General features: G+C 51.9%; 2 protein-coding genes across 4 annotated transcripts in view; one reads left to right on the top strand and one right to left on the bottom strand.

Moving 5' to 3' along the window:
* The window catches only part of Pnkd (PNKD metallo-beta-lactamase domain containing), a 68,092-nt gene that overhangs the window by 3,249 nt on the left and 44,063 nt on the right, over positions 1-20,780 (top strand). The gene's annotated exons all lie outside the window — the stretch shown is intronic.
* Tmbim1 (transmembrane BAX inhibitor motif containing 1) lies at positions 69-15,430 on the bottom strand. 3 transcript variants are annotated; one of them, XM_050129564.1, is made up of 12 exons: positions 15,283-15,430; positions 6,927-7,168; positions 5,673-5,767; positions 4,640-4,704; positions 4,470-4,523; positions 3,981-4,031; positions 3,362-3,401; positions 3,077-3,114; positions 2,849-2,936; positions 2,440-2,535; positions 1,591-1,644; positions 69-1,265 (listed from the first exon to the last, which is right to left on the bottom strand). In XM_050129564.1, the coding sequence occupies exons 2-12, from the start codon at positions 7,126-7,128 to the stop codon at positions 1,119-1,121; spliced, it is 930 nt and encodes a 309-aa protein (XP_049985521.1). In that variant the 5' UTR covers positions 7,129-7,168; positions 15,283-15,430; the 3' UTR covers positions 69-1,118. The 3 variants fall into 3 exon arrangements, with proteins under 3 accessions (XP_049985521.1, XP_049985522.1, XP_049985523.1); XM_050129565.1 differs by having other exon boundaries at positions 15,255-15,360; XM_050129566.1 differs by lacking the exon at positions 15,283-15,430 and adding an exon at positions 7,974-8,120.

Genomic DNA, 20,780 nt, shown 5'->3' on the forward strand with positions numbered 1-20,780 from the left:
ATGCAAAGGAAGTGGACCCTTTGGCCACAGCCACCACCTTACAGTGAAGAAAGCCACAGCTACACAGGTTCTCAATGCCAAACATAAAACTTTATTACATTTCTAGTTGTGTCCCTTTGGGATATATTCAGAATCAAATACTGGACAGAATGGCTCTCATTATGTCCTTGGGCTAGTAAGGTTCCCACCTCACCTAATAAGCTAACTGGCTTCTGTCTCCACCGTGGTCAGTACCAGCTGTAGGTGCTTGGATTCTACAGAAAGTGGTAGCTGGCTTGGAGAGGGGGTTCTAGTCTAAAACCTCCCAGCAGGAGTTCAGAACAGACTGAGCCGGTGTTAGAAGGGATGGTCACTAGGTACCAGAGTAGGCTTTAGTGTTTCTCAGACCAGAGGGGGAACCCAAGGCACATTCCATATCCCCACCATCTCTTCTCCTAGACTCCTTCCAGCCACTCAGGATCCTACAAAGCACCTCACTTGCTGACCTTCACCTCCCTCTGTCTTCTGAGTGTCTGAGCAGAGTGCCAGCCAGGTGGATGCCGTTCTCAGCCCCCATACTGAATAAACTTTGCTCACTGTCTTCCCCTAACCCAGATAAATAATCTATACATGTTACTGGAGGATGGGGTTGGAGCAGGGAAACTGTGGGGCACAGATCTCCCCTAGCTTCCTGAGCTAAGAGACGCCAAGCCTAAAGAGTTCAGACGGAGTAAGTGGCCCATGAGCTGGGGGCAAAGCATCTGGCTTTATTGGATCTAGGAGGCGAACAGCTCCAGCTCTCTAGCCTAGAACCCTGTGGCCAAGGTGGGATGTGAGCCTCTTCACCTTGAAGCTCCTGTGTTCACAGGCTCCCCACTCTCCCCACCACACACTGAAAGTTTGGTGTATGCTCATTGTGGGTCAAGGGGAGGAGATACAACTTCAGTCTGGTCCTTACCGAGTCCACCAAGGACAGGAGTTGCAGTAACTCCAGAACCCTTGGTTCTCACATAATACAGCCAGAGGCCCTCCCATCCCCAGGACAGAGGGGAAACTGGGCAGATTACTTGAGGGGAGAAGGGACCTGGGCCCAGCCCAATAGGAAAGGGTGAGTGCCAGGCCAGTGAAGGGGATAGCTCTCAGTCTCGACTCCCCACCAGCTGGAGCACGAAAGTGAAGATGTAGACTATATCAGTGTAGATCTGCAGGGCACCTGTGATGTAGTCCTCTGGGCTGATGGTGTGCTTCCGGTTCCCCAGGACCAGCTGTGTATCGTAAGCCAGGAACTGCAGGGAAATGAGACATGAGTGCCCAGGACCCTGGTCAGCAGAATGTCCTAGAGCTGAGCTGTCCATCCTGCTTGCTAAGGGACTCACTAAGAAGTCGTGTGACGCAGCCTCTGCCCTTGAGAGGCTCACTTCTCTCTAAGAAGGCTGACACACTGTCGTTACACAGCAGGGAGTGTGAACAAAAGACAACAGGGATGCCAGGAACTTCTAGAAGCTCTAAATAGGAAAGAACAATTTCCGGGGCCCCGTCCCATCTTCCAAGCTGCCTAAATTCCATCTCTACCCTTCCAACTTCCCCTCCCAGAACAGGGACCAAACTTACCAGAGTGAAGCAGATGGCCCCCAGAGCAGCATAGACCATGTGGAGCCAGTAAATCTGTGAAATAGCACAGTACAGGCATTAGGAAGCCAAGCTAAGCACAACAGAAGCAGGCCCTCAAGACCCAGCTGGAGTTTCAGAACTCCAGCAGCTGAGCAGGGAGATCAGGGAAGCTACTTCTCCAGGGTCTCCTATCCTGCCTCTAGATCCTGGGAGAAACTGAGAATGTGATTTATTTGCCAGAGAGAGCAGAGGCTGTGCCACGATATCCATATAAACCAGTCACGGCACCTTTCAGCTAGTCAGAGTACAGGAGTGTTTGAAAACACGGCAGCTGAGTAGAGCGAGCTCAGGAGGGGCAGGCTCCTGCAATCCACTTTAGGGACAGCTTAGAGAGGCCCCTCAGCAAACTTGAGTTGCCTGCCACCCTGCTCAATACCACTGCCAAATGCCTGTGCATAGGCCAGGAGCAGCCACGGTGGGGCAGGTAGCATCCCCCCATCCTGACCCTTCCCCTTCAGCCCCATACACTCCCTTTGACTGACTGGAAGAGAGAAGGTATCAGAACCAGTGATCCCAAAGCCCCTTACATCCAGGCCTGACTTGGTCCTTTAGCTTTGCATCACAGAACCTGGTCTCAGCTAACCTGCCATTTCCTGTAGAATTCAGTGGTGCTATCTAGGGCCCAAAGGGCTGCGGCTTACCATCTACCTGAGAGAAAAACCCAAAAGGATGGTATTGTGTTGGTGCTGGCACTAGCCAATGGAGGGGCGTGGGAACCAGAGCCCACCCCTGCACTACAGGAAGTCTGCTAGCTGGGTTCACTGCCTGCCCTCATGGCAGGACACTCACATATTTGAATGACAGCACAATGCTAGTGACAATCCCAGTGACCATCAGCACGATCCCCAGGACACAGAAGAGGCCTGTACACGAGGTGAAGTCCACCTAGAAGAAAGGGAGGAGGAGGACCTGTCAGATGACTGCCATCCTCAGCATCCAAGTTGGGGAGTCAGCACTGCTCCTGGGGCAGGGCAGTGACATGCTAAGGACATATACAGGAGACAGCTTGCCAGGTCAGACATGAGAGCTCAGCATTAGACTAGGGAAACCCCTGGCCCACAAGGTTCTGGGCCCTCCCAGGTCTGCCCAAGTGCCAAACCCACAGGTGTGTGTGTGTGTGTGTGTGTGTGTGTGTGTGTGTGTGTGTGTGTGTGTGTGAAGGGCAGGGTGGCCAGGGAAGGGCCTTCTCCATCCTCACCTTAGTCTGGAAGCAGAAGATGGTGACAGAAATGGATACCACAGCAGTGATGATCATCGCTATGATGACAGCTCTGGTTTGGTACATACTGGGGAGAGGGAAGAGTTGAAATGGCGCAGAATCATAAGTCATGAATGTAGAATCCCTAAGTCTGGGACTGTGCCCACAGTCCATCCAGCCCGTCACAAGACTCCCTTCCCAAGAATATAGAGGAATGTCTGAACATACCTGGAAATGGTACCTGTCATAAAGCCCAAAGCCAGAGTCTGAGGGAAGGAGAGAAACAAGGCCAAGAGTTAAGAAGAGCAAGTGTCAGGCTCTGAGGTCCAGCCCCAACACTGGCCACTATGGCCCTGCCAGAGCTGGGGGTAGATGTGGCTGTGCTGGAAAGAACAGCCACAAAGGAAAACAAGGACAGGGCCGGGTAAGGGGAATAGACAACCAGGGACATCTTTCCACAAGGTGCCCCCAACTCCTCTCTGAGAGAGCCCTCCCCTCCCCTTCTAGACTCACAAAGAGGGTCAGCAGGATGATGTTCCATGGGAACCGGCGCCTAGAGAGAGAGAAGAGACACCCTGGTTAACCTGCCTTGGGCCCATCAATCTTTCCCTTAGGGAGAGTACCAAGTGTTCACACAGGCTAACCTGGGACAGACCCCCTGTGGAGCCAGCGAAGCCTGGCCTCTGTGACCGGGACAGTTCCTCAGCCTCTGCACCTCGAGTTCTTCCTGACAGAAGAACTTTCCCTTTTGTATTTTACTACATGGGTGTGTACACACATGCATCACAGGACACATGTGGAGGAATCACTCCTTTGTCACATGTGGGTCTTGAGCCTCGATCTCTGCTCTTCAGGCATGGTGGAAAGTACCTTTACCTAATGAGCCATTTGCCTCCTCCCTTTTTGTCTTCCTTGTTTGTTAAATGCTAGAAATGCTGTTTATCTTGTATGTATGATTCTTACATCTCTTGTGAGGACAGTAGATAGCTAGGTAGGTGTCACGCACTGCACTAACCGTGACCGCTTCCTCCTCGTACAAAGGTCTCTTGCCACTGCATGAACCCTTTTCCCCTCAAGATACTCTACACCTGTCCCAACTCTGCCTCCTCTTGTCTGAGTCCCCAGCACTCACCTGGGTCCCTGGCAGCAGGCAAGGGTCAGGTAGGTGACGAAGAAGACAGCACTGGGGGAAGAGATGGGACATAGCTCTAGGCCAAGCTGCCCCGGGCCTGCTTCTAGCCCTCTGTGGGCAGCTCTCAGCAGCCTAGGCTTCTTGACAAACTTTCTTTGTAGAAAGTAAGGGCAAGATTCTCAGCCAGGGCATCATGAAGCCTGGAACAGGGTTTGGACCAGAAGGAAGTGTAGGGTGATCATAGACACTGGGTAAGAGAGCCTGTACCATGAAACCCACATGTCACCACCACACATGGCTCTGGCCCTGTTCTAGCATTCTGTGATGTTACTCCTCTTCAGGTGACCCCCCAACCCCTGCCGCCTGGACACTGGCACCAGCTTCTGGGAAGGCCTCTCCTAGGGCATATTAACCCCTGCCCTGAACAGAGCTGGTCAGCCTCCTGCCCCCACCCCCCTTGCAGCAGCAACACCATCACCGTGCACTCACTAGGACACGTAGTACACAGCCACATTATTCCTCACGAACGCACTGACTGGTTCCCTGTAAAACAGGACACCAAGAGGAAGTCATACCATGGATTGTCTGCCTCCAGCTGAGAGCCATCCTTCCATGGACAGCCTAGCAGGTAACCCAGGTTGGGAAAAGGAGAGACTCACACAAAGGTGAAGATAGCAATGATGGCCACCGTGATGAGCAGCTGAACGGAAATGATGGAGTAGACCTAGAGCAGACAACCAGGGATATAACTCACATCTCATACTGGCCTCTCCCTGGAGGATAGTTAGTGCCAAGGCTCCTGCCCCCACCCACCAACCCACCCCTGTTCTGTAGGGCAGGATCTTTTCTTAGAAGTTTGGGGGACTGGAGAGATGGCCCAGCGGTTAAGAGCATTGCCTGCTCTTCCAAAGGTCCTGAGTTCAATTCCCAGTAACCACATGGTGGCTCACAACCATCTGTAATGAGGTCTGGTGCTCTCTTCTGGCCTGCAGGCATACACACAGACAGAACAATGTATACATAATAAGTAAATAAATAAATATTAAAAAAAAATAAGAAGTTTGGAAGGCTCTGGCCGGGGAGAGGGCTCAGTGGTTAAGAGCATATATTGCTCATGAATCTGAGTTCAGTTCCCAGCAACCACATCAGGCAGCTCACAACTACCTGTACCTCTAGCTTCTGGACTCCTTGGATACCACACACACACACATACAAACACATATACACCTTAATTAAAAATAAAATCTCTCTTGAAAAGATAAAAGAATAACTGTAATTTGGAAGACTCCACTTTTTGAGCCCTCACAGATTCTTCCCTGACTGCAGACTGGCCTCTCCAGCTGTTTCTTGGCCCCTTTCCTCCTATCCAACATCTAGCTAGCTTTGCCGGCTTCGGTACTGAGAGTGGTTCTCTGTTAAAGGGCTGAAAGAAGGGATGCGTGGTGGCTTAGAGACAGCATGCTCATTCAGTTCCCAGCTGCTTGCTGTCTTAGGGAACAGTGGGCAGAGAGGGGAGAGCAGAATACAAGTAGACTTCCCCGGGTGGACTCCAGCATCCCAAAGGGGATCATAAAGAGGGGGATCCTCTCTGAGGCGGGGTATAGAACTACAAGGAGGCAGGTAACTGAGGTGTTTATGTGGAATGTGTGCCTGTGCCTAAGTCCCCCCGCCCAAGCTCCAGCCCCATCTCACCTTTCGGATGAAGTTATGTCGGACTTTCCGGTCATCCCATTCTCCATGGCCAAAGTTGTCACTTGCTGCTCTCTCCTCCCCACCATAGTCATGGCCTGGGACCAGACACAGATCATGTCAAACCAACTGGGGACCTAGGACAGGTGGCCTCCATCTCAAAGAACCCCTGATCCTGTCTCAAACAAAGGCTCAGGTACCTCTGTTCAGAAGACACATTTGTAACTCACAGATTCCTTTATCAAGCTAGAGTTCTCTGGGCACCCTCAGAGTAACCCCAGCTGGGCTTAGGTGAGGAAGAGCTGTCCTGTCAGCAGGCATCTGCTGCAGGCTCTGTGCCCAGCCCCCATCACTGGGGGCGGGAAAGTGGCATCACCATCTAGGGAAGCAGCTGGCATCTAGGGAGTAGAACTGGATGGCAGAGCAGTAGCCTTGGGGTAGAGGGCCAGAGAAAAGGAGGAAGACGTACACAGACAGTGGGCACAGGAGTCAAGGTCTCGGTCTGTAGCAGGTCCACAGTATACATAGTACATGCAACTGTCACCTGTATGTGATATCTTAAGGTCTGCCTCAGAACAAGTGTCCAGTAGGAGCTGGCCACACACTGGCTCTGGGACACTGAGGCTACTGCAAGCCACCAACATTCCATGGATGCCTCTTTGGGAACTCTTTCCAAAATCTACCCAGAATGAGGTGGGGTACCGCTCATAGGCAGAATACATGCTTAGCCTGTAATGATCTGGAGTTCAATCTCCCATACCAAAAAGAAATGCAAAATCCACCCCCCACCCCGAAAAGAGGCTTACTATAGTCTAACCTCACCTTCACTGACCAACCATGACATTTTGGCTGTTGACAAAAATCAGACTGTATATAAAGGATGGAGATTCAGCTCTAGGAGATTAAAAAAAAAAGTGCTTAGGGTTCCTAAGGAAGACGTGGTACCCACACACAGTGGCAACAGCCTTGTTGAGAAACAGAAGTGGTTCCTTAGGCAACCACCTGGAAGCCATTTCACCCAGCTATCTTCCCGGGGGTAAGTTCTGGTATATGTCCTATGGCCTCGGTGTCCTTACTGAATACATAGGTCAGCAAGTGGCTGGAGGGAAGAACAGGAGGCCAAGGGGAAGGTGGGGCAGGCAGAGGAAATGGGTACCAAAGGGGATGGAAGGAGGAAGGGAATGTAAGGGCTCCTTGGGTCCCAAGTTCGTCTTGTCCTGTCCACACCCAGCTACCCTCCAGGACTCCAGGACTCACCGTAGTTCATGGGCATTGGATGGATGGGAGGCATTGGCTGTGGGTAGCCAGCAGGGTGACCGTAACCAGGTTGGGGGTAGGCAGGGTAGGCAGGGTATCCACCTGGCAGGACAGATGGCTGCCCATAGCCCCCAGGAGGTGGAGGGCCAGGGTACAGGGGGTTGCGGTCCTCATAGGGAGGCGGGGCAGTGGGATTGGACATGGCCACTCAAGGGCTGAGGGGAAACCCCAGCTTCTGGGACCTGCAATAGGAAACAAACAAGCAGTCATGAGTTCTTGGTCACTCCCTCCACCCTTGCTCCCTTACAGGCTGTGTCTCTAGGTCGCACATGCCACTCCCTGCCCACAGGGCCCCCCCCCCCCCCCACTGGGCCAGCCCCTGGCTTTTATACTCTCACAGCAGCCTTTATCCAGGAAGGGCCTCTCCGCCCCCCCCCCCTCGCTTCCCTGCCCTGCTTGTTCCCCAGCCACAGCGAAGTAGGAGTGGGGATTAGTCAGATACCCAGCGTCACTGCTGAGCATCAGAACCACAGATGAGATCGGCCCCACAGGGGAACTCCCTGTTCTTTAAGGAAATTTTGCCGCGGGTGGCTTGACAGCAGAACCAGGGGAGAAGCTGAATGGGCCCTGGCAGAGCTTCCTGGTGAGTCACAGTGCTGGCCAGCTGGGACCCTCTGGAGGGGTCAGCCCAGCCCCCACAGCAGCTGGCTGGGGCAGCAGGCTAGAGTGCCAGACACGGGGTGGAGCCAGGCTAGAAGCTGAGCAGGAAAGAGGAGGAAAACAAGCCTGCCACTGTGCCAGAACTGCCAGGCCCCGAGGGAGGGCGGGGCAGGCAGGAGACAGGACTTTCAGGTTCCCGCCACAGAGGCCTGTGGCAGCCTGTGCCTGCTGCTCCCTTCACTGGCCTGGTCTGGAGTAGACAGACCTGGAAAGACCCTGGAAAGGGTGTCGCTGGGCTCTTCCCTGCAGCAGTGACAGGGTCAAGAAGAGCCATCTGAGGAGGGAGTGCGTCTGACAGGAGCAGGGCACTCCAGATGCTATGCTTACTTCAGGTGAAGCGTCCCACTGTATGGATGCACAGTTGAGGAGCACACCCTGAAAGGACACTCTGAGGTCTTGGTAACGTCCTGTGTTATGCTGCTACTCTCTAGGCCTTCTCGGTCACCTTCTTCACAGCCCGTGGGGCCTCTGAGATGGTAGAGATGAGGATACAGACAAGCTAAGGACGAGCTATCCTTATTTCCGTCATTGAACCACCCGTTCCTATGTGTACCCATGACAGAGTCACCCCTGCCTTCCAGGGAAGACCCCCAAAGCTCTAAGGGTGCTGCTGGAAGCACAGCAGTCCCGGCTTCTCCTTTCAGGGCACCCAGTGCAGCTCAGAGATCAGATAGAGAGAGGGCCCTCACTTCATCTCTCAGGACAACAGGAGTTATTCACAAGGGAACATGGTCAGTATCGAGTAACAGGCCAGGTCTCCGAGCTGGTCACACTGGGGAAAGCTGTTCTTCATCTCCCCAGAGCCAGAATGTGTAAGGCAGAGAGAAGAAAGCCCTCTTGACAGAGTGGGGGGGGGGGGGCGGGCAGTGAGCGGGGCAGAACCCTGGGGAAATGGCTGCCAGGAGTGAAGAGTGAATTTAGGACCCAGCCATTGGTTTGGAGAGGTCTGAGGCTATGGAAGGACAGAATAATCACAAGATAAAAGAAGCAGGGTTTTCCTGTCCCACCCTCTGGAGCAAAGGGCTACTTCCCCTAACCACTACTCCCTCTCCTTCCAGGGTCCCCTTCTGACTCCACAGAAAGGATGACATCCTAGTGGAAGGAAGAGGACAAAGAGATGTGTCTGTCATTTCATTCTGGCCCTCATCTCAATAACCCTGGTTTATCTGACATCCACCATTGGGGTGGTGCTGCAGGCCGATGGCTACACGGCCCCAAGAGGCACTGCCATAAAAGGCCCTGTCGTCAGAGTCCCATCAGTGCCACCAAGCCAATTGTCACAATGACCTGGCCCTTCACAAGGTATATGTGAAATGGGGTGGTTCAGTGAGCTCCAAGACAGCTCCAGGAGCCCTGTCTGTGACCTTGGGAAACAGACTCTTCAGGGCTTGCCCTTTGCTCGGCAGACAGCTGTCCCCCCACACACACACTTCCCATAGCAAGGGGCTGCAGTGATCTGGGGGTGAAGTGTGACTCACTGTCTGGGACGGGACTCCAGGGTCTAGAGTAGCTCAGCTGCTGACTCATGGTCTCCCTCCTGCCCTCCCTGGCCCTGCCCTGTGTGCTTGTGGTCAGAGGAATTTGCCAGTAGACCAGGCTGATCCGAGTATAATTAATTGTCTGAGTCCTTAGCTACCTGCCCCTTTGACCCAGAGATGTTGCTATGCATCAGTATCCTCTCCTGGAAAATGGGTTCAACACCTGTGCGGGTGTCTCCCAAGGAACTGTAAAAATGAAAAGAACTCTCAGAACAAGGCTCAGCAAGGGTCCTTCTGGCTTTTTTCAGCTGCAACCTCACTGATGCCTTAAAGTAGCCCAGCAGGTGAGCACAGTCAGTACAAATAAAGACTCTGAGGCTTAGGAGAGTAAAGAGGGCTGGCCAGGATACCCCACTGGGTACAGGAAGTCAAGGCTTCCCCCAAGGCCAACTCTGGTGCCCTTCTGTTTGAGTCCCTTATTTGGAGAGTCTGTCTCTCCTGACCTCTCAGCAGCAGGGACAACAGCAGGCTTACACAGAAATGGACACCCAGCCGTTCACCTTCCCCACAGTGGGCTCCAATCTCAGTCTTCAGCACAAGGGAGGAGACTCAAAACGTCAGAATCTAGGACACCCATCCACTTAAGACAAGCTGATCCCAGGCCACAACACAATCCTGGCCGTCTGACCTTGGGTGCAGGAGAGTCAACCCTTTGTGTTGGTACCAGCCAGGAAGTTGCCAGCCTTTGCCACACTCACCAGAGTCACGGCAAGGACAACACCTGTCAGATCAGCAAGAACCTCTGACACCCAGAACCCCCAACTTGGCTTCTATGCAGGCCCCAGCTCCTGCCCGGCCTCCATGAGGAGCCTACCACCCTAGGGAAGTGGCCAGCCAGTGTCCTCGCCAAACTGAGGCATGGGGACTAGAAAACAACAAAAGGTGGGAGGGTAAGGACAGAAGAGCCCAGGAGACCGGAAGCTAAGAACTCAGGTCTTCTGAGCTCATCCAGGGCCTGTGAGGGCTACAGAGACCCGCGAGCATTCGCCTAAGTTAGACCCAGCTTCTCTGTGAGCAAATGCCAGCTTGTGATCCAAGTGTCCAGACTTTGTCCCATCCTGGCAGCTCTGTGTCTCAGCTTGTATCTCTCGCAGGTAATCCATCCTATCTCAGGAAAGTACCAGAGCTTCTCCCTGACTCAGTCATGGTGGCCGCAGGAGTGTGTATTGGGCCCCAACAGCAGGATTTGTTGGTGGCCAAGGTTTTCAATGTAGAATCTGGGGACGCTGTTCCCTGCTAGCCCCCGGGTTGTGTCAGGGGCCAACTCTGTACCTGGCCTACTGAGGTCAGATTCTGGCTCTGGCTCTCCTGGGCCATATGAAATGTTAGGACTCTGGAATCTGTAGAAAGAAGGCTGAGCTACTGGGGTTACAGCAGAGTGTGTGTTGGAGGGAAGGGCAGAGAAGAGCAGCTGACTGGTCCAGGCAGCGTGCCCTCCTGAAAGCCAGGAACTCATGCCCAGACCAGAATGGAAAGAATTGCTCAGCGAGAATCTCAGGAAGCCCCACCCCCACCCCAGGTCTCCTCTTCATGCCTAGCTTCTTCTCTCCTTCTCCCCAAGAGAACACCTCCCACCCCAGCATAGAGCCATGGGGACACAGAAGAAAGGAAGCGACCAAGAGCATCTAAACCAGCCATCAGGCTGGATTACGGGGAAAAGGAACCCAGAATCAATTTCATACTCTTAGGGTACCCTGGCCTACGGACTAAGAGGTGAAGTAGAGGGGTCCAAACATTGAAGTGTCAGCTGGAACCAGGAAATTTAAGCGCTCCAGCCCATGACAGGCCCTCTTGGCCAAGAATTTGGAACTTCTAAGGCCAGGTATGGATGGGGCTTCTTGCCTTTTAATTCTAGCAGAGGCAGGCTAGTTTCTGTGAGTTCAAGGCCAGCCTGATCCACCTAGCAAGTTCCAGGCCAGCCAGGAACTGTTAGTGAGTCGCTATCTCAGGGGGAAAAAAAGTACTTTAGAACTTCCCTTTAGCTTGACCCAGCAGGAAAGCCACAGGAGCCAGAACAAGCCACCCTTCCCCAACTCCCTCCTGACTTCCTGTTCACACTGCCCAGCCCTGTCTTCCCTCCCAGGCTCCAGGCCACTCCCTAGGTCCCACCTCTAGAATTCCTCTGTCTGAGTCGAGGAAAGTGAGGGAAGGCCCAGTCGTGAGGCTCTTTGCCACCCTCATCTTACATCATAGGAGTGTAATCTCAGAGATCCCAGCCACGTCACCAGTCAGAGTGGCCTGGGTACACAGATAAGGAAAGGGGGCCAGGCGAAGTGGCTCAGCACTTGGGAGACAGAGGCAGGCAAATCCCTGAATTCAAGGTCAGTCTGGTCTACAGAGGGGTACCAGGACAGTTAAGAGATATATAGTGAGAAACAAAACAAAAAAGGGGGGAAGTCATTAACAGGGCTGCTGCCATTTCTGACACAATGGCCCTACCTACCCCATTTGTGTCTCTCCTGTCTCCAGGTTGGAGGGGACGGGTAAGCAGAAGAACAGGACTATTAAACAGACCACAATGAAAAATCACAGAGGGATGGGGAAAGGAAAAGAACCACCTAAGAGTGGTAAGGTCAGTACTTACTAAGCAACTAAGCAGAATGCAACTAAGGTACCTCTTGATGCTCACAAGAGAACACTCTGCCAGCCGGGTAGTGGTACGCACACCTTTAATCCCAGCACTCGGGAGGCAGAGGCAAGTGGATCTCTGAGTTCGGGGCCAGCCTGGTGTACAAGAGCTAGTTCCAGGACAGGCTCCAAAGCTACAGAGAAACCCAGTCTCGAACCCTACCCCACTCCCCAAAAAAATCACTCTGCCAATAAAAAACATGCTAAATTTGCAAGCCAGGAATAGTGGCACACACCTGTAATGCCCACTCAGGAATCTAAAGCGGGATTGTTTCAAGTTCAAAGCCAGCCTGAGCTACACAGCAAGACCCTATCTCAAAAAAAAAAAAAAAGGTGAAATTTGTAGGGTGGGAGGAGTGGTGTTAGAATCTAAAGGCCCAAGAAAGCCAAATGGCAGAGATGATCTGAACTTCTTGTCTGATTTGGGGTGCTTTTACAACTGCTGGGGAAGACATCCCACCAGGTGAGAGTGCACAGGGCTGAGGGTGAGGTAGTGTAGATGGGCAGAACCAAGTGCCCAGTGGCTATGGATTCCTTTTCCCACCTGTGCCTAAGTCTCCATGCTAGGAGCAGGGCTGGCACCGACTCCAGTACATGATTTGGGTAGGTCACTTCCCACTTCCAGACTCCATTTTTTTTTAAAGATTTATTTATTATGTATACAACATTCTGCCTCCATGCATGCCCACATGCCAGAAGAGGGCGCCAGATCTCATTACAGATGGTTGTGAGCTACCATGTGGTTGCTGGGAATTGAACTCATGACCTCTGAAAGAGTTAAGTAGTCAGTGCTCTTAACCACTGAGCCATCTCTCCAGCCCCTCCAGACTCCATTTTTACATCTGTTAGATGGGTATTATCCTGGGCTGAAAAATCAAAACCCACTTCAGTCCTGCCAGTTAAATTCTGTATTAGCAGGCTACAGAACAGGAAGCTTCAGGGCAGAATGGCATACCCCCGCCCCAGGAATCTACATACTGGATGCCCCTAGATGGATGAGACCCGTACATTAACTCACTCTCTCCTAAATTGCACCCATAAGGCCCTCACTCTTCACAACCTGCATGATGCTGACCCAGGCCACCTGTTCATGACACAGAGCCCCAACCCTAAGAAAAACCTGTCTCCCTCTCCCATCTCTTAAACCCCTATGCTCCCACCAGCCCGCTCCTGAGAACTGCACTAAGAACGGGGCAGGTCTAAGCAGATCAGCAGGTACAGGCACCTGCTGCCCAGCCTGACAACCACGTGGTGAGAGGACCAAATCCTGCAAGTGGTCCTCTCCACATGCAAGCACTCACTTCCACAAATAAGTATGCACAGTTTTTAAAAAGAACCACACATGAGCATGGGCAGAGCAGTGTACACCTGTAATCCTAGCACTAAGATCCCAAGTTCAAAACTAGGGCCACAGGAAGTACCTGAGGGTAGTGGGACCAGTTCTCAAGGAATCAGCCCAGTGCTAGGCTAGGGTCCTCTGGAGGGTTGTCCCTGCCCTTAGTTCCAGCTGCTCCTGGAACCTCCCTGGAGGGAATGTCTAGCCAGCACAGGACCAGGAAAGGAGTATCCCCACACGTCACCCCGTGTCATAGACACACACTGGTCACTCTACATAAGGAAGCCTCGCCTTCCTCCCTAACTGATGCATTAAATCCACAACAAGTAGAGACCAGTGGTTGCATCTTGCTCCTACTTCAAAACCAGTCCCCACAGCTCAGGCTAGGGCTGGAAGGGTCTTAGCATCCCCAGGAGAACCGAAGGTGGGCACTCTAAAGATAATGCATGTCACTGTGGCTGGTTGAGACAAGGTTTCACTCTGGAGCCCAGAGCCCGGCTTGTGGTCCTCCTTCTGCCTTAGTCATCTAAGTGCTATGAGGTGCGGTGCCTCAGTGCTGTTACTGTTGTTTTGTGAAGTAGGGTCTTCCCCTGTAGCTTCAGCTGGTCTTGAGCCCACCACTCTTGCTTCCGTCCCTGGCACAAATTGTACCACACTACACTCCAGGTGCTTCTGCTTTCTTAGCCCCGCCCCGCCCCGCCCCCACGAGAGGTCTTGGGGTTGGAGGTGCTGTGCTGAAGATGGCTTCTAGCTAAGGTCCCCCATTCTTAAGGAGAAGGCTGAGCCAAAGTACCTATTACCCTAGCCCATGACATGCGCTTCTCCGAGTGCTTGTCAACTAACTTGTCATTACCTCTCTGATCTGCCCAGTTTTACAACAGCGGGCCTGAAGTCAGACAGGAAATCAGGGCCCTTGAAGCATTGGTCTCACTTCCTTTGAAACTGTGAACCAAGACCAGGTCTCCATGACTGGAGAGGTGAGGAGAACAGCGCAAGGCAAGGAAGTACTGTGGCCTCTCATGGCAGACACTGCAGCCCAAAGAAGCAGCTGGCTTGCCCAGCAGGCCACCCTACTGGCCAGGCCAAAGGCACTCGGCTTTGAAACCAAAGCTCAGCACTGAGATAAATATTTCAGAGTCCCAGAGAACCAGACACCTAACAGGCCTTCCGTGACAGCTCTCCCCCCTTAGCCTGTGCTGAGGGTACTCGTGTTGACCCCCAGCCTCGTGGATACCATGCACAGGCCACAGCAGGGTGGCAGGGAAAGCCTTCCTTCCCTCTCTCTCGCTCTGGCTCACTCCCAGGACTTCCCCAACCCAATTTTCCAATTTCCCTCTTTTGTTTTTACTCAGACCTAAAGAGGTCATAAGAGTCAGGCATAACAGCTTTCACTTGTATTATTCCAGCACTCAAGAATCTGAGGCAGGAGTATTGCAACAAGTTCAAGGCTACACTGGACTGAGTGAAACACATACACACACAAAGAAAGTTCATGAGTGTCAAAGTACTTCCTGGGTGGCTCCTGAGCCACAGAACAAGAGAGCAGGGGCTGGGAGGTAGGGCATGTTTGGGTAGGGATGAACTCATCTCTAGACCTAAGGCTTGACCCACTGGCTTCCACTCTAATCACTGTGCTAGGGCTCCCTCCTCCCACTCCCAACTGAGATCCTCGTCTCCTGGCGGTGCCAGGATACACAGAAACAGCTCCAGGTGGGTGCCAGGCCCCGGGCTGGCTTCCGCCCTCCCTCTTCCCAGCTGAGGGCCATGACAGCCCCCATCTCACTCGCAGCACAGCCACTCTGGGGCCCCCCGGAGTGGGGGACACGCCCTGCGACAGACAGGCCTCTCAGCCACTGAGGGGCACCCTGCAAGACGCTGGTCAGCACTCGGCTGCGCACCGCACGCGGCTGCGCCCTACGTTCGGGCCATATGTCCCCCAGGCGCACAGGGAAAGCGAACTCGCAATGACAGAACGAAAAGAACCCACTCTGGCGCGGGCTCACGACCGGAGCGGGCGGGCCGGCCGCGAGTGCCAGAAAAGTTTGGGCGCCCCGGCGTAGCGTCGCCCCAGTCCGCTTCCAGTCCCCGCCGGTCCCGGGCCCCCACCTCTGCCGGCCGCAGTCCCCTGACTTGCCTTCGCTCTTCGGAACCGTGAGATCCGCCTGGGCGCCGGAGGCTGCGAGGACTGGGCTGAGCCAGGCAGCACTAGGACTCCGTGCCCTGCCCCGCCTCCCTCGGCCGCCCAGTGGGGAGGAGCCGCCCTACCCAGAGGCCGAGGGTGCGCGGGGGTCCGCCCCGACCCCAGCCGCCAGCCAGGTGTGGGTGGTTCCCATTTGCTGGAAACAACGCCAGCTCGCGGCTGTGGACAAAACCCAAACTCACTGGAAGAAAATAACTTCTTTCCGCCAATTTCAGACCCCACCCCAGGAAGAAGAGCGAGTTAAGCGTCGTCGCCAGCGTCTGTGTACCAGCGCGGAGCGCTAGGGGCTTTAGAGCGAGTCTTGTCTTTAAAAAGTATTGGGTTTTTTTGTTTGTTTTTGGGTTTTTTTTTGTTTGTTTTTGTTTGTTTGTTTTAATTCTGAGGGAAAGGGCGAGCTAGCTAAGTACCTCAGGCTGGCCTCCAGCGCTTTGTCGCCGTGCCTCTGCCGGGTGTTGCAATTACTCACCCTGATTTCACTTAGTGTGTGTGTGTGTGGTTTTGTTTTATTTTTTGTCACTAACTGGTACTTCAGCACAACTTTAGGGCCAGGGGCATAGCTGACAAGGGTTTCATCCCCAGCATGACAAAAACAAACAACAAAGAACAGTTTCTCGGGGCGGTGGTGGCGCAGGACTTTAATCCCAGCACTCTGTTGGCAAAGACAGGCAGATTTCTGTGAGTTCAAGGCCAGCCTGGTCTACAGAGTGAGTTCCAGGACTGGCTCTATAGCTACTTGAAAAATTCAAAACAAAACAAAAAGAATAGTTTCAGTGATATTGTATCACACAGCTGTGCTATGTTTACAACAATTTCATCCTACACGAGCATTTTTGGTCATAGAAAATCGGTAATAATTGTCTGACAGTTGTGTGCTTTTAAGCTAAATTCCTTTTCAGGTTTGAAACTTTAAATACACAAACAGACGTGAGACTCAAAAGCTCTGCTTGGAATCAGCCATGTGTCACTGACTGACAGAGACGCATTAGGTTAGGGAATTTCATTATTGCGCAATCCTCACGAGGTATTTACACTAGCAGATCACTGTGTCACTGGGAATAAAAATAATCTTACTTCAGTTTAGGATGCAAGAAGCCCTGGGTTCCACCCCACCTCTGCATAAACGGTGTGGAGTAGAGTAAGCCTGTAATATCAGATATTTTGGGAATGTCAACACTAAAAGAACTGTTACCTCAAAGGGGTTAAGAGGAGCCAAATATGTGACCATGGCCAAGGAACACAGGTTTAGGAATAAAAATTCTGTGTAGGCTTGGAATGCCATCTGTAGAACTCATATAGACCCGCCTGCATCAGCCTCTTGAGTGCTGGGAATAACAGTGTATCACACAAAACTTGATGGAGTCTTTATACTCGTAGAACGCAAAAAAGTCCCAAGTTAAGGCATTTTTCAAATGCATTGTGGGAAAAAGTAAGTAGGCAGTTATGGCAAAATGTAGACACCTCAGCTGTCTATAGGCCTCCGAGCCTATCTGAGGACACTCAGCCTTTGAGTTGGTAGGAAGGTTTATTGTTAGATCAGACACAGAGATAACAAGGGATGGGCTGCTTGGGGGGGGGGGATGAAGATAAAACCAGAGAAATTGTAATTAGGCTCTGGGCTGGCAGCGGTCCAGCCTCTACGCGGTCTTGAAGTTCTGTCAGTTAATCAGCCTGCTCAAAGGTCTGGTGAACGCGGAACTTCTTTCTAGGAACTGTCGTTCAGGAGAAGGGGAATTATCTCAGCAGCACAGCAAGTCCGAGGCCAGCCTGGGCTATAAAGTCCCCCCACCTTAAAGAAACAACGATTTTTCTGGGCCCACATCATATATCCAGTCCCTGTTAGACCTCATTCTGTGGTGCACTGCTGCACTTGAGAAAGGGGTGAAGTCGTTTTGTTTTATTTTGTTTCTCTTGATTTTTCGAGACATGGTTTCTTTTTGTAACAGCTGTGACTGTCCTAGAACTCACTTTGTAGACCAGGCTAGCCTCGAACTCCCAGAGATCCACCTGCCTCCGTTTCCCGAGTGCTGGAATAAAGGTGTGCACCTCCACTGCCTGGTTAGGGTGTGAAGTCTTAATCCCACAGGGTAGTTACAGTTTGCTAGGTTGGGGATTTAGCTCCTCCTGTCCCACCCACGAAAAAACGCAACAGAAACCGGGCTGAGTGGCACACAACCAAAATCCCTGCACTCAGAAGGCAGTATTTGACTCAGTATTTGACTGAGTGAGTGAGACTCAGTCTGAAGGGAAAACAAAACAAAACAAAACACTGGGGGGTGGGGGTGGCCAGATGGCTCTGTGGATAAAGGCACTGGCCACCAAGCCTGACTACCTGAGATCAGTCCCCTGAACCCATTTATAGGAAGGGGAACAGACTGCAAGTTGGCCTCTGGCAACAAAGCAGTTGATTAGTGCGATTTGAAGAGGGTTTCAAGTTCAGTTAGCCAGGTTGTGGTGATGTACACCTTTAATTCCAAGCATTCAGGAGACAGAGCAAGTGCTGGGCCAGCCAGAGCTACGCGGTGATGTACACCTTTAATTCCAAGCATTCAGGAGACAGAGCAAGTGCTGGGCCAGCCAGAGCTACGCCGTGAGACCCAATCTCAACAAAAGAAAACAAAACCAAACCATTCAGTAGCTTTCCATTCCAGGAGCAGCTACCTGGATTTTTGTGGTTCCACAGTCCACTTCCTGCTAACACAAAGGCTGCTGGGTAGGAGAGCGCCTCTGTTTAAAGTGCTTATCTTGTGCTAATAGCCGCTCATTAACTCACCTCTAAGTGTTTTTCACAGCTTGTTGACACTTTCCCCTTTTGATTTTCTTTGGTTTTTGTTTTTTTTTTTTTTTTTTTTTTTCCTGAGACAGGACCTCACTGTATAACTCTGGCTGTACTGGAACTGTCTGCAGACCAGGCTGGCCTCAAACTCACAGAGATCCGCCTGCCTCTGCCTCTCGAGTGCTGGGTTAAAGGTGCACGCCACCATTGCCTGATTCAACTATCTTTAAATTGCCTTTTTTTTTTTTTTTTTTTGGTTTTTCTAGACAGGGTTTCTCTATGACTTTGGAGCCTGTCCTAGAACTAGCTCTATAGACCAGGCTGGTCTCGAACTCACAGAGATCCGCGTGCCTCTGCCTCCCGAGTGCTGGGATTAAAGGCGTGCGCCACCATTGCCCGGCGTTAAATTGCTTTTCATTACATCTATTTGTGTGTATTGTGCATGTGTGTGGGTGACTGCTTGCCACATGCCACCTCCACTGGCTTCTAGGATTCATGGTCCTCCTGCCTCCCGAGTGCTGAGTGCTGATTACAGGCAGGTATGTGCCACCGCCTCAGACTCACGGACAAGAATTACAGTGAAAAAGCACAGCTAGACACCAGGTGAGGTAGAGGCTGAACCCCAGGAGTAGCTCCTGAGCCCAGCACTAGCACCTCTACTCACCGTTAGTATCTCCCACACACCCCACCCTTGCCCAGAGCAACATTTAGGCAAGAACACGTAGAATAGGCTAGGCTAGGCTGCAGAGCCGCTAGTCCCAAGGACCTGTCTCCACCTCCCCAGCACTGGGGTTAAACCCAGACCCTTGTGCTTGCAAACACTGTACCAGCCGTGCCGTCTTCCCACCGCTGGAGTCAACTTTAAAAACCCATGGGAGGGTTTTTTTTTCCTGCACAGAGCTGAGTTTAGATCAGCAGCTCCCATGAAAGTCAGTTATGGTGCTGTATGCCTGTAAATCCATGGCTGGTTATGTATGTGGAGATGGGCCAAAACAATGAAACCGGTCTCCAAAAAGGTGTGTGTGTCTGTCTGTCTGGAGGGGGGTAGCAGAGGAAGACACTGGACATCAACCCAGAGGTAAGTGCACACCCCAACACGCACATGCATACGCCACACACAATAAAATGCATTTAACGAACAACGAATACACACCACTCACACATGCAGTATGCATATTATTTGTATAGCGAGGTATAATTTGGATGGAAATTATATATAGGAAATTATATAGGAGGACTGGTCTAGTTCCACTGACAACCCCGATCTTTCAGTGTACCCCAAGTTCCCATCACCCGTAGACCTCTTTTTAGGAAGTCTCCTCTCCTAAAAAGAACTTACCAGAAAAAGCACAATTCTTTTGCTTAGTTTTGGTCTTTCTTTGCTATATATCCCATGTGAGTTTTGCAGCCTGCAAGGTTTGGCAGGCAGTGTGTGTGTGTGTGTGTGTGTGTGTGTGTGTGTGTGTGTATGCCTCCGCAGCATAACGAAACTAGTGGGGCTTTTGCTGTGCCCTGGGGCAAGGCTGCAGGGCTACAGGGCTGCAGGCTTTGGAAAAGCAAGACTCTTGGTTAAAATCCATGGTTAGAGAACTAGCTAGGTGACCCACATCTGTGACCCCAGCAGACAGAGGCAGAAAAGTCTAGGAGTTCAAGGTCACCCTATACTTACAAAGCCAGTTCAAGCTAGACTAGGCTACCTATCAAACTATCTCAAAACAAAATGATAAAATCCAAACAAACAGACAAAACTCAAAATAACAAATAATTTCATTTTGTGTAAGTATGTCTCCATTGTCCCAGGCAACATTTTGGAATACTTACCCTAAAAATAGTATTCATTGTTTATCTGAAATTGCAGCTCACCCCGAGTCTGGCATTTCTCTGGCAACCCTACAATCCTACTGGAACAGAAAGTCAGGAAGGGTCAGAGAGTGAAAGATAGCAGGCTGAAGGTTATTTCCTGAATGGAGGAAGCCAAAAGATTGCTGGGAGGAGGAGGGTCCACAGCTTTCTCTGCGACTCTGCCCCCTCCAGTCTGGCTTCAGGCTCCAAAATTCCTTCCACAGCTTTGTGGTTACCTAGGCAGCTTCCACTGAGTTTACCACCCCTGTAAGAGTTTTGATATTTATGTCTACTTCCTCAAAGAAGATGCTTTGTAGTTATCGGATGGGGAAAACTTCCACTTTCTCCCCGACTAGAGAGACAAATTTACACTTCTCTACCCTGCCTGGCCCCGCCCCATCACCTGGGTGCGGAAAATGCCCTGCAGCTCTTAGGTGGGGTGGGGAGGGCCACAAGCCTGAATGGTGTGGGGGGGGGGAAATGGGGGCGGAGGGGACGCTGAGGGTCTTCCTCCTACAAATTAGCCTTGTGTTTTACTTCACACACAAAAATATCTTTGATCCTGGCAGAGGCAGATCTCTGAGTTTGAGGCCAACTTGGTCTACAAAGCAAGTTCTAGGACAGCCAGGGCTGCACAGAGAAACCCTGTGGAGGGAGGTGAGGAAAAAGAAAAATACGTTTATTGAGCAATTATATGCTCCAGGCATTGTTTCTGGGTTTGGACATCAGGTGGCAATTAGGTGAAAATGTGCATCCTAGCAGGGAAACACTGAGCTTTGCTGGGTGGGGTGGTACACGCGGGGGGGGGGGGGGGGGG

The sequence above is a fragment of the Alexandromys fortis genome, unplaced genomic scaffold (assembly GCF_014885135.2).
Source record: "Alexandromys fortis isolate MF-2015 unplaced genomic scaffold, M_Fortis_MF-2015_v1.1 scaffold_319, whole genome shotgun sequence".
In the NCBI taxonomy this organism is placed as follows: Eukaryota; Metazoa; Chordata; class Mammalia; order Rodentia; family Cricetidae; genus Alexandromys; species Alexandromys fortis.

Bases quoted from the DNA above. Each gene is read 5' to 3' on its own strand.
- Tmbim1 (XM_050129564.1), bottom strand. From the start codon at position 7,128: ATGTCCAATCCCACTGCCCCGCCTCCCTATGAGGACCGCAACCCCCTG. The intron at 3,115-3,361 runs GTGAGTCTAGAA...TCCTTCCCTCAG, and splicing joins TCATCCTGCTGACCCTCTTT to ACTCTGGCTTTGGGCTTTAT. The intron at 1,645-2,439 runs GTGAGTGTCCTG...GCTATTTCACAG, and splicing joins TTGTGCTGTCATTCAAATAT to ATTTACTGGCTCCACATGGT.